The sequence below is a fragment of the Coregonus lavaretus genome, assembly GCF_964263955.1.
Source record: "Coregonus lavaretus genome assembly, chromosome: 10".
NCBI lineage: Eukaryota > Metazoa > Chordata > Actinopteri > Salmoniformes > Salmonidae > Coregonus > Coregonus lavaretus.
This window is the reverse complement of record NC_139997.1, coordinates 13,353,009-13,367,725: the sequence shown is the minus strand read 5'-3', so window position 1 is coordinate 13,367,725 and position 14,717 is coordinate 13,353,009. Positions and strand designations below refer to the sequence as shown.

General features: G+C 42.0%; 1 protein-coding gene across 1 annotated transcript in view; it reads right to left on the bottom strand.

Annotated features, from left to right (window-relative positions):
* Nucleotides 1-4,769: 4,769 nt before the first annotated feature.
* The window catches only part of LOC311135946 (phosphatidylinositol transfer protein beta isoform-like), a 31,526-nt gene continuing 21,578 nt past the window's right edge, over nt 4,770-14,717 (bottom strand). Inside the window, exons 7-11 of the mRNA XM_084169987.1 lie at nt 8,265-8,342; nt 6,387-6,497; nt 6,012-6,134; nt 5,647-5,732; nt 4,770-4,859 (exon numbers count right to left, since the gene is read on the bottom strand). Coding sequence (XP_084026113.1) covers nt 5,685-5,732; nt 6,012-6,134; nt 6,387-6,497; nt 8,265-8,342 — 360 coding nt within the window. The 3' untranslated portion in view covers nt 4,770-4,859; nt 5,647-5,684. The remainder of the gene's footprint in view (nt 4,860-5,646; nt 5,733-6,011; nt 6,135-6,386; nt 6,498-8,264; nt 8,343-14,717) is intronic.

Genomic DNA, 14,717 nt, shown 5'->3' with positions numbered 1-14,717 from the left:
TTTGCAAGATGCTTATTTTTGTAGTCTGTCGGTGCAAAGAAAAGTGTGTGTGTGTAGCTTGCCTGGTTTAGGTAACAATTACGACAGTCAGTGGATGGTTTGTTTTAACACTGTAGGAGAGAAACCAGACAAACCGATCATTCTACAACCTGTTTATTCAGAGAAGGTGCTAGTGATAAATGCTGTAGTATCAAACGGTATCTGGGTGGAAACGGTTCTCTGACAATGGCTAAAACCCAAAGTTAGGATATCTAAATGTGAAGGAGACAACCAACCGATTTGCAATGAAAATGGGAAATGTTTTGAAATAATCCTTCGTTGTCTCTTCAGGGTGTACCTCTCTCGCTCTCCTGTCTTGTCAACGGTTGTGTGAGCTGCACTGAATCCCCCACAATTCATTTCACTAACCAAAACGGTCACAATTATGGTGTTCGAGAGCATCAAAGCGACTGCCGACTGGCTGATCTACAAAGAACCTTACATCATAAATAATGACTCAGTATGAAGAAGAAAAAAATGTATGCACTGTAAGTCGCTCTGGATAAGAGCGTCTGCTAAATGTAAAATGTATTAGTAGATCCGTCAGTCACAATTTACCCATGATACATTGCGGTTTTGATCCTCTCGAACACGGCCTTTGTGTCTTAAAAAAAAACCATCCTGTCTGTACCAAAAACGTGGCTCTGTTGCTATGGCATTTTCCACCTGATAGCTACATCTAGACCTATACCATGCAGCGAGAGGAGACTCGTATCAGACAGACATCAGGGTCACGTTCAGTAGCATTGTAGAATGTTCTGATATAAATGCATTGATTAGAACATGCTATCTAACTGGAGGGCTCTATTCAATCTGTATCACGGAAGCTCAGCGTGATTGACATTTAAAGGCAATGTTCCCGCGTTATAGTGCATTTCCACATAACACGTTGGGGGCGATGAAACAACTGAGGCCCATTAATTTTCAATGGAGGGAAGTGGCGAGGGTACCATTGGGTGATGCGAGCATTGGCGAGGGAGCGTGAACAGGGTGGGATCAAAATAGGGGAAAACTTAATTTATGCAATTATTCTGCGATATCGCAACGCTATTGACCAATCGAAGCTAACTATAGCTTCCAGCCCCTACTTCATTGGCAGTTGATACCTAGCCTGCTTGCTAGCACCCATATAATAATAATAATAATAATAATAATAATGCCATTTAGCAGACGCTTTTATCCAAAGCGACTTAGTCATGTGTGCATACATTTTTACGTATGAGTGCTAGAATGGCTATCCAAATTATCCTGTTATGAGGAAATCTAATTTTAGCGGAGACTGCATTCACGGTAAACGATGGTTTAATAAAAAACGCATGTCTGCTCAATCGGAAATTCTGTAACGCTTCAGCGATATTGAATAGAGCCGTAAACTCGGAGACATGTTTACAGTCATGACCACCAGGGGGCACTGAAAGACTATCCACGGAAGGCAGCAGACTGTGTGACTATTATTAATATTGATCTGTACGCGTTTTTTTTTTTTTTGGGTTGTAGGTTTAGTTGATGCTTTTTTTAACAAGACGTGGACGAGAGGGGAGGAACGTTGACCAGATTGGTCAGTGTGGGAGGATCAATCTAAAGATGACTTTTGGACTACTCAAACCCCCGGACAGATGGACCCTATAGAGGATGTTAGTGGACTCATTTTGAAGTGCGAAGAGAACGAAGTGGTCGACAATCTGGAGTACCATCTCACCTGATACCCATCCGGTCTCTTTCTTTTGCTAGAAAATGGAAAACAAAAACACTGGAATGTCATTTTTTTAAATATATATATAAAATGAACTAATCAGTTTGTCTTGTATCAATGTTTGTCTCATGAAAATACCGAGTAGGCTATTTACTGTATATTCAGTAGTAGATGAACTACAATCTTGAGCACATAAAATCCAATGTGATGTCAAATCAATAGCACAGCGCTGGGTTGAGTTTTGTGTTACATTTTAATATATATTCTGTTATTCCATTGTCTAGACCTTACACAGCTCAGAAGCTGTGAAACAAACAGAAAACAAAAATATTAACATTTTACATTCACTACTAAATTCACCTGATGATCAGAAAATATACATTTTTAATATTTGTTTTTATTTCAAAGGAAATTAACATTATATTTAGCAAGTGCTTAGGCATGATGACCATACAGATACAATGGACTCTGGTGGCCAGTGTTTCTCAATCCATTCCTGGGGGGTAGGGGGGTGCACAGAGTTTGTTCCAGACCAGCACTAACACACCTGATTAAACTAATCAGTGGCTTGGTGAAAACTAGTGGAATCAGTTTTAGTGCTGGGCTAGAATGAAAAAGGTGCACCTCTAGGACACCCAGGAATGAGTTAAGAGATACTCCATTAGGCCTTTCTAACCCTCCCTCCCCTCACAGTCAGACCCTGGCTCACATCACTGGTACTTCTATAAAGACTAAACCACATCATCTGCGACAGTTATGGGTCACATTGGCTGCGTTTACACAGGCAGCCCAATTCAGATATTTTGACACAGTCAGATAAGCTCTGAAAAAAAGCTGATGTGATTGGTAAAAAAATATCAATTAGTGGAACGAAAGATCAGAATTGGGCTGCCTGTGTAGATGCAGCCATTGTCTGATGCAGCTCTTCGACCCAATAGACAATGATACACTGATCCAACAGGAACGGCTAAAATCTAAAAAAACAAAACATAAAAAAATTGAAATACAAAGGACAAAAGAAATACAACTTATCCGTTTCACATTTAACAGTGTCTCACTCCAAGGGTTCATGTTCCTGGAGATCAAAATCTTAAACAATATAACGGGAATAAACAGTATCAAAATCTTCAGTTAGTTTAAGTGGAGATGCTTCATCAAATATCCTTATCTGTTAATGCTGCAGCAGGTAGCTACATGGTTGCGCTGATGGAGAATGTGTCACTCTGCACTAAAATATTTTCTTTGCATACTTAGACATGCATTATCCCATAGACACAGTACATTCACAGGGGTAATAAAAACTACAGTATGGCTGAAAGCCATGGGGGTGGAACATATTTTACCTAAGTCACAGATCACTTTCTCCAATCCTAACCTTAGCAGGAAAAATGCTAACCTGTCAGAGCATTGTCTGAACAGCATACTGCCCACTGATCTGACAAACTTTCCAAGAGTAATACACCCTATTTATTATATATTGCTGTCAAAAGTAGTGCACTACATATAGGGTACAGGGTGCCATTTGAGCCAGCTCCCTACTATATATAATTACAGTACTGGAGATAAAGGTAATCTAGAACAGGGTTTCCCCCAAACTCTGTCCTGCCCCCCACCCCACTACCAGGGGGCTCCAGGACTGAGTTTGGGAAACCCTGCTCTGGAGTAGACCTGACCACATTTTATAACCGTGAATATGAAATAAGAGGACATTCAACACTACAGTAGTATAACTAGCCTGGTAGTACCACAGGACAGCTAAAGACAGTCACAAGGACCATGTATTTCTGTCCCTTCTACAGGTAATGGTTTAGCGGACCTGGGGCTGTGGTCCTCTGTAGCTCAATTGGTAGAGCATGGCGCTTGTAACGCCAGGGTAGTGGGTTCGATCCCCGTGACCACCCATACGTTTAAAAAAAATGTATGCGCACATGACTAAGTCGCTTTGGATAAAAGCGTCTGCTAAATGGCATATTATTATTATTATTATTATATGTCATTAACACGCGACGTAACCACAGGGAAGCAGAAAGCAAAGGGGCATGAGGGTTTAATTCCATCTGTTCTACATCATCCGAGTAGAATGATACCTGAACTACAGGTACTAGCTACAGCTGTTCTAGCAGCTCCGAAATGGATGGACTCAGCAAACACTCTCTTGGGGCAAACAATGGACGAAATGTTTAAAACCTTAACACATTAAAAAGGAAAACACACCGGATCAAAAGGACAGTAATGCAACAACAAAACAAACAAACAAGCAACAAATCAGTCAAAGAGGGCAGGAATCGTACATATGTATGCCAAACCACTCAACGTTCTACAAGAGATAGCAACTGGCTTGGACAGGGTCAAATCAAATCATCACAAAAACAACAACCATCCCCCAGCCACCTGTCAGACAGACAGACAGGACCAAGACCAGGGGTTGAAGTGCTAAATCGATTTCCCAAATGGCACCCTAGTCAGACCCAGAGATCTGGCCAAAAGTAGTGCACTATATGGAATAGAACACATTTCAAGTCTGCAGACCACTACAACTCAGATAAGGGTTGATACAGATCTTAGTCTCGAGGGTGGGGAAAGACAAAAGGATGAAGCCAACTAGAGCCATGACAGATACAGTATACAACAGGGAACAAAATACATGTAACAAAAACTAAATTGGTCCAATACCTGCTAAATAAGTGATCTTATTCCAATTTAGGGGGAAATTATAACATATACAGAGGACTGTAAAATAACATAAAATTCTAGTCTGATTAAAAGGCTTGGCTTTGTGTATCTGAATACAAATGAAGCCCGTCTCATAATTAACTAACTATATTTACAGGCAATTTAAATTTACTTTCTGTGCAAATAGTTTTTTCCCTTAATTTTTTATTTTTTAAATGCAAAACGGCTTTTGTTAGTCTACGTGAATAGGAGGCGTGTGATTGGGGGTCGGTACAGTACTATTGACCAATCAGGACAAACCCCCCTATGAATCATGGGAGACAGGAAGTAGAGCAGCCGACTTCCTCTTCTCTGTGGGCTTGGTGATATCATCATCATCATAGAAGGGTTTGGTTGGTCGACCTCACTGCTCGTGAGCCGCACTCATGCCTCGAACCTGACCTGACTTACGCAGCTGGGGCAAGAAGGAGGGAGAAAGAAACACATTATAATCTTGTGTCACACAGTGAAGGACAAAAGGTGTCTGAAGGAGAGACTGAGGTGATGGACGAGTGAACATATTCTTTCTTTCCATCAAACGGCCATTGCCTGGTACATATAATGTAGCTACACCTAAACTTACTACACTGTGAACTAATGGCCAATGTTTAGTTCATCAAATATTGAATAATGTTTCCCCTTTACTAGCAGTCACTTCACAGCACTTCAACCCATCTCCATCAGAGTGAAAACTCTCCTCTTTCCACATGACAGAATTCCATCTTTAGGCAATATGACACAGAAAGATGACAGACAGCAACAAGGTAGTAGCGCTGCCCCAACACCTGGAACCACACACACAATAAACAGACTACAACATGTTAATAAGACAGCAAGTCTTAAAATATAATAAGAATGAAGGTTTCAAAGAGCTGAGGATAAGAAGTCACGCAGCAGGAGCTGAGCAGCAGAACTGCAGAGAGAGAGAGAGAGAGAGAGACAAGATTCAGACGTGAAGGAAAGAACGAGAAACAGAAAGAGAGCCACATGCAGGTAGAGCCCCAACACCACCATAGACGGAACGACAGATTCAACCAAAAGCAGAACGTTTGATTAGACAGGCAACATGCAGCTGGCAAAAAAACAGGTGATGAGCAACAAACGAATGGGGGGGAAACAGAGATGAGAAGACGAGTGCAGGTACGGGATGAGTCCACGACACCACGATGATGTCATTTCTTGTATCCTGTCAGGGAACTTACTCAGCCTGCCTCTGACCTTTGACCTAGATGGGGCGGGGTTACTCTTCCGTTGCCGAGGTTCCTCTAACGGTGCCCTTCTCACGCATCTAAAGGCAGCAGAGTAGAACTGTCAGCTGGACCAATCAGAGCGCTTCATAGGAGGGTCAAAGATTAGGGCCATAGGGGTTAGTGAGGGTCACGGTCAGTCCTTGATAGGTGATTTGTTGTTTATTGTGGTTCCTGATCCCACAATGCCTCTGGGATCATGTGTTAGTGACCTTTTCATCATCAACAACTGTCCCCATCTATGCACCACAATAAACGACAAGCTCTAAGGCACAAGTCTAAAACCTATGAAATAATGGCAGACATTAAGTGTGTGTTACCTCTTCCAGCTCTTTCTTGGTCTCCTCCTCCATTCGTCGGATGTCTGCCATGGTCAGCTCCACCCAGTTGTCGATCCAACAGAACAACTGGCGATGGAAGTTAGTGAAGATACGCTTCTCTTGCTGAAGGACGGAAGATGGGGGAGAGAAGAGGAGGGAGGAGGGAGGAGAGAGGTGGAGGGAGGAGAGAGAGGAGGTAGAAGAGGAGGGAGGAGGGAGGAGAGAGGTGGACGGAGGAGAGAGAGGAGGTAGAAGGGAGGAGGAGAGGGAATGGAAGGAGAGACCAGAGAACGACAATATTAGGCATCAGTCTGTTTTCTCATTAGAGGCTCTAAAAGCAATGTGAAAAGGATAAAAGAGAGAAAAGTATTGTACCTTCTGGATAAAGTTCTCTACTTTGGTCTGAAGGCCCCACCACTTGAACTTGACAGTGACCAGTTTGTAGGCACACATCTTAGGACAGTCTATCTTGTTCATCAGATCGTTCTGTCAGAGGAGAAACACAGGAAGGATGAGGCCAAATGTCTTTATTTTCTACAATGTTGATTTTGGGGCATTAACTTCCGGCACTTCTAATGAGGTCAAATGTAATATGACCAACTACCACAGACAAGACAGGGGGATATACAGTGGGGAGAACAAGTATTTGATACACTGCCGATTTTGCAGGTTTTCCTACTTACAAAGCATGTAGAGGTCTGTCATTTTTATCATAGCTACACTTCAACTGTGAGAGACGGAATCTAAAACAAAAATCCAGAAAATCACATTGTATGATTTTTAAGTAATTAATTTGCATTTTATTGCATGACATAAGTATTTGATACATCAGAAAAGCAGAACTTAATATTTGGTACAGAAACCTTTGTTTGCAATTACAGAGATCATACGTTTCCTGTAGGTCTTGACCAGGTTTGCACACACCGCAGCAGGGATTTTGGCCCACTCCTCCATACAGACCTTCCCAGATCCTTCAGGTTTCGGGGCTGTCGCTGGGCAATACGGACTTTCAGCTCCCTCCAAAGATTTTCTATTGGGTTCAGGTCTGGAGACTGGCTAGGCCACTCCAGGACCTTGAGATGCTTCATACGGAGCCACTCCTTAGTTGCCCTGGCTGTGTGTTTTGGGTCTTTGTCATGCTGGAAGACCCAGCCACGACCTATTTTCAATGCTCTTACTGAGGGAAGGAGGTTGTTGGCCAAGATCTTTCGATACATGGCCCCATCCATCCTCCCCTCAATACGGTGCAGTCGTCCTGTCCCCTTTGCAGAAAAGCATCCCCAAAGAATGATGTTTCCACCTCCATGCTTCACGGTTGGGATGGTGTTCTTGGGGTTGTACTCATCCTTCTTCTTCCTCCAAACACGGCGAGTGGAGTTTAGACCAAAAAGCTCTATTTTTGTCTCATCAGACCACATGACCTTCTCCCATTCCTCCTCTGGATCATCCAGATGGTCATTGGCAAACTTCAGACGGGCCTGGACATGCGCTGGCTTGAGCAGGGGGACCTTGCGTGCGCTGCAGGATTTTCATCCATGACGGCGTAGTGTGTTACTAATGGTTTTCTTTGAGACTGTGGTCCCAGCTCTCTTCAGGTCATTGACCAGGTCCTGCCGTGTCGTTCTGGGCTGATCCCTCACCTTCCTCATGATCATAGATGCCCCACGAGGTGAGATCTTGCATAGAGCCCCAGACCGAGGGTGATTGACCGTCATCTTGAACTTCTTCCATTTTCTAATAATTGCGCCAACAGTTGTTGCCTTCTCACCAAGCTGCTTGCCTATTGTCCTGTAGCCCATCCCAGCCTTGTGCAGGTCTACAATTTTATCCCTGATGTCCTTACACAGCTCTCTGGTCTTGGCCATTGTGGAGAGGTTGGAGTCTGTTTGATTGAGTGTGTGGACAGGTGTCTTTTATACAGGTAACGAGTTCAAACAGGTGCAGTTAATACAGGTAATGAGTGGAGAACAGGAGAGCTTCTTAAAGAAAAACTAACAGGTCTGTGAGAGCCGGAATTCTTACTGGTTGGTAGGTGATCAAATACTTATGTCATGCAATAAAATGCAAATTAATTACTTAAAAATCATACAATGTGATTTTCTGGATTTTTGTTTTAGATTCCGTCTCTCACAGTTGAAGTGTACCTATGATAAAAATTACAGACCTTTACACACTTTGTAAGTAGGAAAACCTGCAAAATCGGCAGTGTATCAAATACTTGTTCTCCCCACTGTACATGGTGAAATCCTGTACCTTCCATTCAGGTGAGAGGGGTCCTCTGCCTGTCTTTGTCGATTTGAACAGAGCAGGATCCTCCTCTGCTTTATAATCCTGAAGTAGAAAACAAACATACATTACACAACAATACACTGAATGTACAAACACCTGCTCTTTCCATGACAGACTGACCAGGTGAAAGCTATGATCCCTTACTGATGTCACCTGTTAAATCCACTTCCATCAGTGTAAATGAAGGGGAGGAGACAGGTTAAAGAATGATTTTTAAGACATGGATTGTGTATGTGTGCCATTTATAGGGTGAATGGGCAAGACAAAAGATTTAAGTGTCTTTGAACAGTGTATGGTAGTAGGTGCCAGGCGCACTGGTTTGTGTCAAGAACTGCAATGCTGCTGGGTTTTTCACGCTCAACAGTTTCGCGTGTGTATCAAGAATGGTCCGCCACCCAAAGAACATCCAGCCAACTTGACACAACTGTGTGAAGAATTGGAGTCAACATAGGGCAGCATCCCTGTGGAATGCTTTCGACACCTTGTAGAGTCCATGCCCCGATGAATTGAGGCTGTTCTGAGGGCAAAGGGGGTGTTAAAACTCAATATTAGGAAGGCATTCTTAATGTTTTGTACACTCAGTGTATATACATTACAACTCATTATAGCCCTGTAGGAGAACAACAACATACATTACACAACAGGCATACTAACCAGGGTTTCCGTTAGCCGGTAATTGCCGGATTCTGGCCGATAAAATAAATGAAAAGCCGATAAATAAAATTGTAGCCGGCCAAATTGTACGGGGCTGCTGTTCTGCTGAGGAGAGAGGAGCCTTGGCCAAGGCTACTATTGATTGCGAAGATGAAGTCCTTTTTCATTTAAGTAAAATGAAAATTGGAGAATATGCCTATAGTGAAAAGCCTACAAGGTAGGGCTCCAGACTGCAACTATATTGGTCGCACCAATGCGGGCTGTACTCATTGACCTCATTCAAAACGTCCTATTTTTTAGGAGGCTAAAACGATGATTTGGTCAAACAGTAAAGTGCATTATCCTCATGAATCTTGTAATGAAAGTGTCTGCCTGCCTGCCCCTGTTTCGCTGGGCCCTGCAGCTGTGTCGAGAGCCAATCTCTCCTTTTCTGGGGGGAAAAAGATGCTATGGGAGAAAGAAAAGTGTTCCGATTGTATAACATCTAAAAATCAAATTGCTTGGAAAACAACTATCCTGTTGTCACAGACGGAGAGACGATGTGCTCAGCTTTCACACTCTTCACATACGCTGCTGCTACTCTATTGTACACTATACAGTGCATTCGGAAAGTATTCAGACCCCTTGACTTTCCACATTTTGTTACGTTACAGCCTTATTCTAAAACGGATTAAATTAACTTTTTTCCTCATCAATCTACACAGAATATCCCATAATGGTAAAGCAAAAACAGGTTTGCAAAAAAAATATTAATAATAATACTGAAATATCACATTTACATAAGTATTTCAGACCCTTTGCTATGAGACTCGAAATTGAGCTCAGGTGCATCCTGTTTTCATTGATCATCCTTGAGATGTTTCTACAACTTGATTGGCGTCCACCTGTGCTAAATTCAATTGATTGGACATGATTTGGAAAGGCACACACCTGTCTAGATAAGGTCCCACAGTTGACAGTGCATGTCAGAGCAGAAACCAAATTGTCCGTAGAGCTCCGAGACAGGATTGTGTCGAGGCACAGATCTGGGGAAAGGTACCAAAAAATGTCTGCAGCATTGGCGGTCCCCAAGAACACAGTGGCCTTCATCATTCTTGAATGGAATAAGTTTGGAACCACCAAGACTCTTCCTAGAGCTGGCCGCCCAGCCAAACTGAGCAATCGGGAGAGAAGGGCCTTGGTCAGGGAGGTGCCCAAGAACCCAATGGTCAATGACAGAGCTCCAGAGTTCCTCTGTGGAGATGGGAGAACCTTCCAGAAGGACAACCATCTCTGCAGCACTCCACCAATCAGGCCTTATAATATAATATAATAATATGCCATTTAGCAGACGCTTTTTAGCAGACGCTTTTATCCAAAGCGACTTACAGTCATGCGTGCATAAATTTTTGTGTATTGGTGGTCCCGGGGATCGAACCCACTACCCTGGCGTTACAAGCGCCGTGCTCTACCAGCTGAGTGGCCAGACGGAATCCACTCCTCAGTTAAAAGGCACATGACAGCCTGCTTGGAGTTTGCTAATTGGCACCTAAAGGACTCTCAGACCATGAGAAACAATATTCTTTGGTCTGTGAAACCAATATTGAACTATTTTGCCTCAATGCCAAGCGTCACGTCTGGAGGAAACCGGGCACCATCCCTACAGTGAAGCATGGTGGTGGCAGCAAATAATACTTTCCTAATGCACTGTATATACAAAAGTATGTGGACACCCCTTCAAATTAGTGGATTCGGCTAGTTCAGCCACACCAGTTGCTGACAGGTGTATAAAATCGAGCATTCAGTCATGCAATCTCCGTAGACAAACATTGGCATTAGAATGGCCTTACTGAAGAGCTCAGTGACATTCAACGTGGCACCGCCAACAAGTCAGTACTTGAGCTGCCCCGGTCAACTGTAAGTGCTGTTATTGTGAAGTGAAAACGTCTAGGAGCAACAATGGCTCAGCCGCGAAGTGGTAGGCCACACAAGCTCACAGAACGGGACAGCCGAGTGCTGAAGCGCGTACCGAGTAAAAATAGTCTGTCCTCGGTTGCAACACTCATTACAGAGTTCCAAATTGCCTCGTCGGGAGCTTCATGAAATTAGTTTCCATGGCCGAGCAGCTGCACACAAGCCGAAGATCACCATGCGCAATGCCAAGCGTAGGCTGGAGTGGTGTAAACCTCGCCACCATTTGCATAGTGCCAACTGTAAAGTTTGGTGGAGGAGGAATAATGTCTGGGGCTGTTTTTCATGGTTCGGGCTAAGCCCCTTAGTTCCAGTGAAGGGAAATCTTAACACTACAGCATACAATGACATTCTAGATGATTCTGTGCTTCTAACTTTGTGGCAGCAGTTTGGGGAAGGCCCTTTGCCATGACAATGCGCACATACAGAAATGGTTTGTCGAGATCGGTGTGGAAAAACTTGACTGGCCTGCACAGAGCCCTGACCTTCACCCCATCAAACACCTTTGGGATGAAATGGAATGCTGACTGCGAGCCAGGCCTAATCGCCCAACATCAGTGCCCGACCTCACTAATGTTATTGTAATGTTCCAACATCTAGTGGAAAGCCTTCCCAGAAGAGTGGAGGCTGTTATAGCAGCAAAGGGGGGACCAACTCCATATTAATTCCCATGATTTTGGAATGAGATGTTCGACGAGCAGGTGTCCACATACTTTTGGTCATATAGTGTATATAAAAGGAAGAGAAGCTTATGCTTAGCCCCAGAGAGATAAGAAATATGCCTGCGGTATGCTACGACACCAACATTAATGTCTTTATACTAGTCAGATGGGCTCCTCAAATCAAATGTTATTGGTCATGTGCCAAATACAACAGACTTTACCGTGAAGTTGAAAAGTACGAAAAATATTTGCTAAATAAAAAAAAGGAAATAGTAACACAATAATATATAATCCAACAATAACGAGGCTATATACAAGTACCAGTACTGAGTTAATGTGCAGGGGTACGAGGTAGTTGAGATAATACAGTATGTCCAGTGCCTTTAGAAAGTATTCACACCCCTTGACTTTTTCCACATTTTGTTGTTACAGCCTGAGTTTAAAATTGATTAAATTGAAGAAAGAAAATTACTGGCCTACACACAATACCCCATAATTTCAAAGTGGAATTATATTTTTGAAATTGTTACAAATTAATTAAAAGCTGAAATGTCTTGAGTCAATAAGTATTTAACAATTTTGTTATGGCATTCATATAATATAGTGGACGTCTAAGCCAATAGGCCTATTTAGTGCTCAAATCTCCGACAGCTCAACCGTGAGTTGGACAATTATTGTTTGAGGAAAGTAAAAAAAAACTAGATGCTATAAAATCTTGCATATGCTACACATCAAAACATGGAATAGTGTTTCTGTAATTTGACCAATGTCACTCGTTAATTGATGGCGCTGGCTGCATGAGTGGCCGGCCTAATGGGTTAGCACCCAATGCATTTGGATGACCGGTACATTTCTCCAATGTCCGATAAATTTAAATCTCACGGTCACTTGTCTGGCGCCAGATTTTCCTAACGGAAACCGTGATTCTGACAACAATATATATATACACATTACAGCCCCATTATAGTCCTGCAGGAGAGAACACGCACACAGGGAAACTATTGACATGGAGTTGTATATGTACAAATGTTCATTCAGTTAATAGTATCTGGAAGAGGAAAGTTGAAGGGGGAGAAAGTAAGGAACTTGTCTGTCGGCCTTGCATTAAAGAACATAATTGGTTAAGGAAAACTGTGATAAATAAAAAAGTATATCAGTTTCACTTAAGGACCAAAGGATTGACAGCCGTCCCATATAGATTGCAAAATAGTTGGGAAGAGATATTTGACGTACCAATCCCATGGCATAGTGTTTATGAACTGACACGCAAAACGACACCGGATTCAAAAATTAGAATCTTTCAATTTAAATTATTATATAAAATTCTTGCTACCAATAGAATGTTATTTATATGGGGGATACAATCTTCCCAGCTCTGCAGATTTTTCTGTGAAGAGATAGAATCATTAGATCATTTGTTTTGGTTCTGTCCATTTGTAGCTTGTTTTTGGACACAGGTCCAGGAATGGCTAAAGGATTGCAATATTTACCTGGAACTAACCTTGCAGATAGCATTACTGGGTGATCTGAAAAGTCATAGTCAATCAATCAATAATATAATAATACTTTTAGCAAAAATGTTTATTTTTAATTCACAATCTGTAGAAGCAATGAGAATAGAAAGGTTCAGAACTTTTGTAAAACATCACAGTATGGTTGAAATATATATGGCAAATAGAAATCCTATATGGATGGTGTTAAGAGATAGATGGGAGGTATTGAATAGAGTTGAAGGATGGGACTAATAACAAATAACAACAAATAATAACAAAGATAGCTAATAATGTAAGCATACTGTGTCCATAATAAGTATATAGGTTGTATGTTGGGAGCTTTTGGGAAAGAGCACAGTTAGAAAGATATGGCATTTAGAAGCAAACCGGATGGACATCATGAAAATGATCGGAGAGGTTGAGAGTAGAAGAAGTTCAGGAGCAAAAAAATAAATATATATATATATATATATATATATATATATATATATATATATATATATATATATATATATATATATATATATATAGAATTATTGTAAAATTAACTCTGTCCATAAGGTGTAGATAGTAATTATAGACCGGAAGTAGAGGCCTGGGCGTTGTTGTTCACTAATTTACTCCAAGTAGGGAAAGGATGGTGGGGTTGAAAAGTAATAAAGGGGAATATATAAAAAATAAAAAAAACATGGGGGATTGGAAGTGATGCAGACAATTACATTGATAGAAGATACAATCTATTTGCAATATTAAGCTGATCCACCCCCCCAAAAAAAAGAAAAAAAAAAAAAAAGAAAATTGTATCTGGATTGAAGACGCTCCATATTTCTTGATGTTAACATATTGTGTGTAGAATCAGAAGAGTGGATGATGCTCTGGGGAACAGAGATCAACGCCATGCCCTTATGATGCAGGAAAGCCATTGGAGCAGTAGGATGGCAGGCGCACACACAACCACACACACAGGCTCTCCCCTTGTCCCTATTTGAATCCGTCAGACCTGTGTGTGTGTGTGTGTGTGTGTACACCTGCAGCAGACGGCCCCTCAGATTAAGGCGTGGCCCTATCACTGATTCACTTATGTCATTAGAGTACAGGAGCCACTGCACTGCAGTCCTGCTATAGTACCGGCTCTCTGTCCTGAGTGTTCAGTCAGTACTGTACATGAGACTAACACTACAGACACAGTAGCCTGACTTCAGACAGAGAAGCTCTCTCCCATACTGTTTCTCAGCTCCAGTGCTTGGGGACACCCATACATTTTGTTCTAGTCATTGATGTACTGAATCAGACGTGTGAGTGAGTACACCACCCAGAGGGCAGCTCTCAGAAAGACCAACCATAGTATTACCACCACTCCAGTTTTGGTCAGTAAGGGAAATAAAAGTGCTGAAACAGGTTGGCTCACTATTTAAAAAGAACAAGCTATAGGATGAAAAATACAGGACTTTTGGTGCATGGCTTGCGAAAGTATCCCCCTTGGCATTTTTCCTATTTTGTTGCCTTACAACCTGGAATTAAAATTGATTTTTGGGGGGTTTGTATCATTTGATTTACACAACATGCCTACCACTTTGAAGAGGCAAAATATTTTTCATTGTGAAACAAACATGAAATAAGACAAAAAAACAGAAAACTTGAGCGTGCATAACTATTCC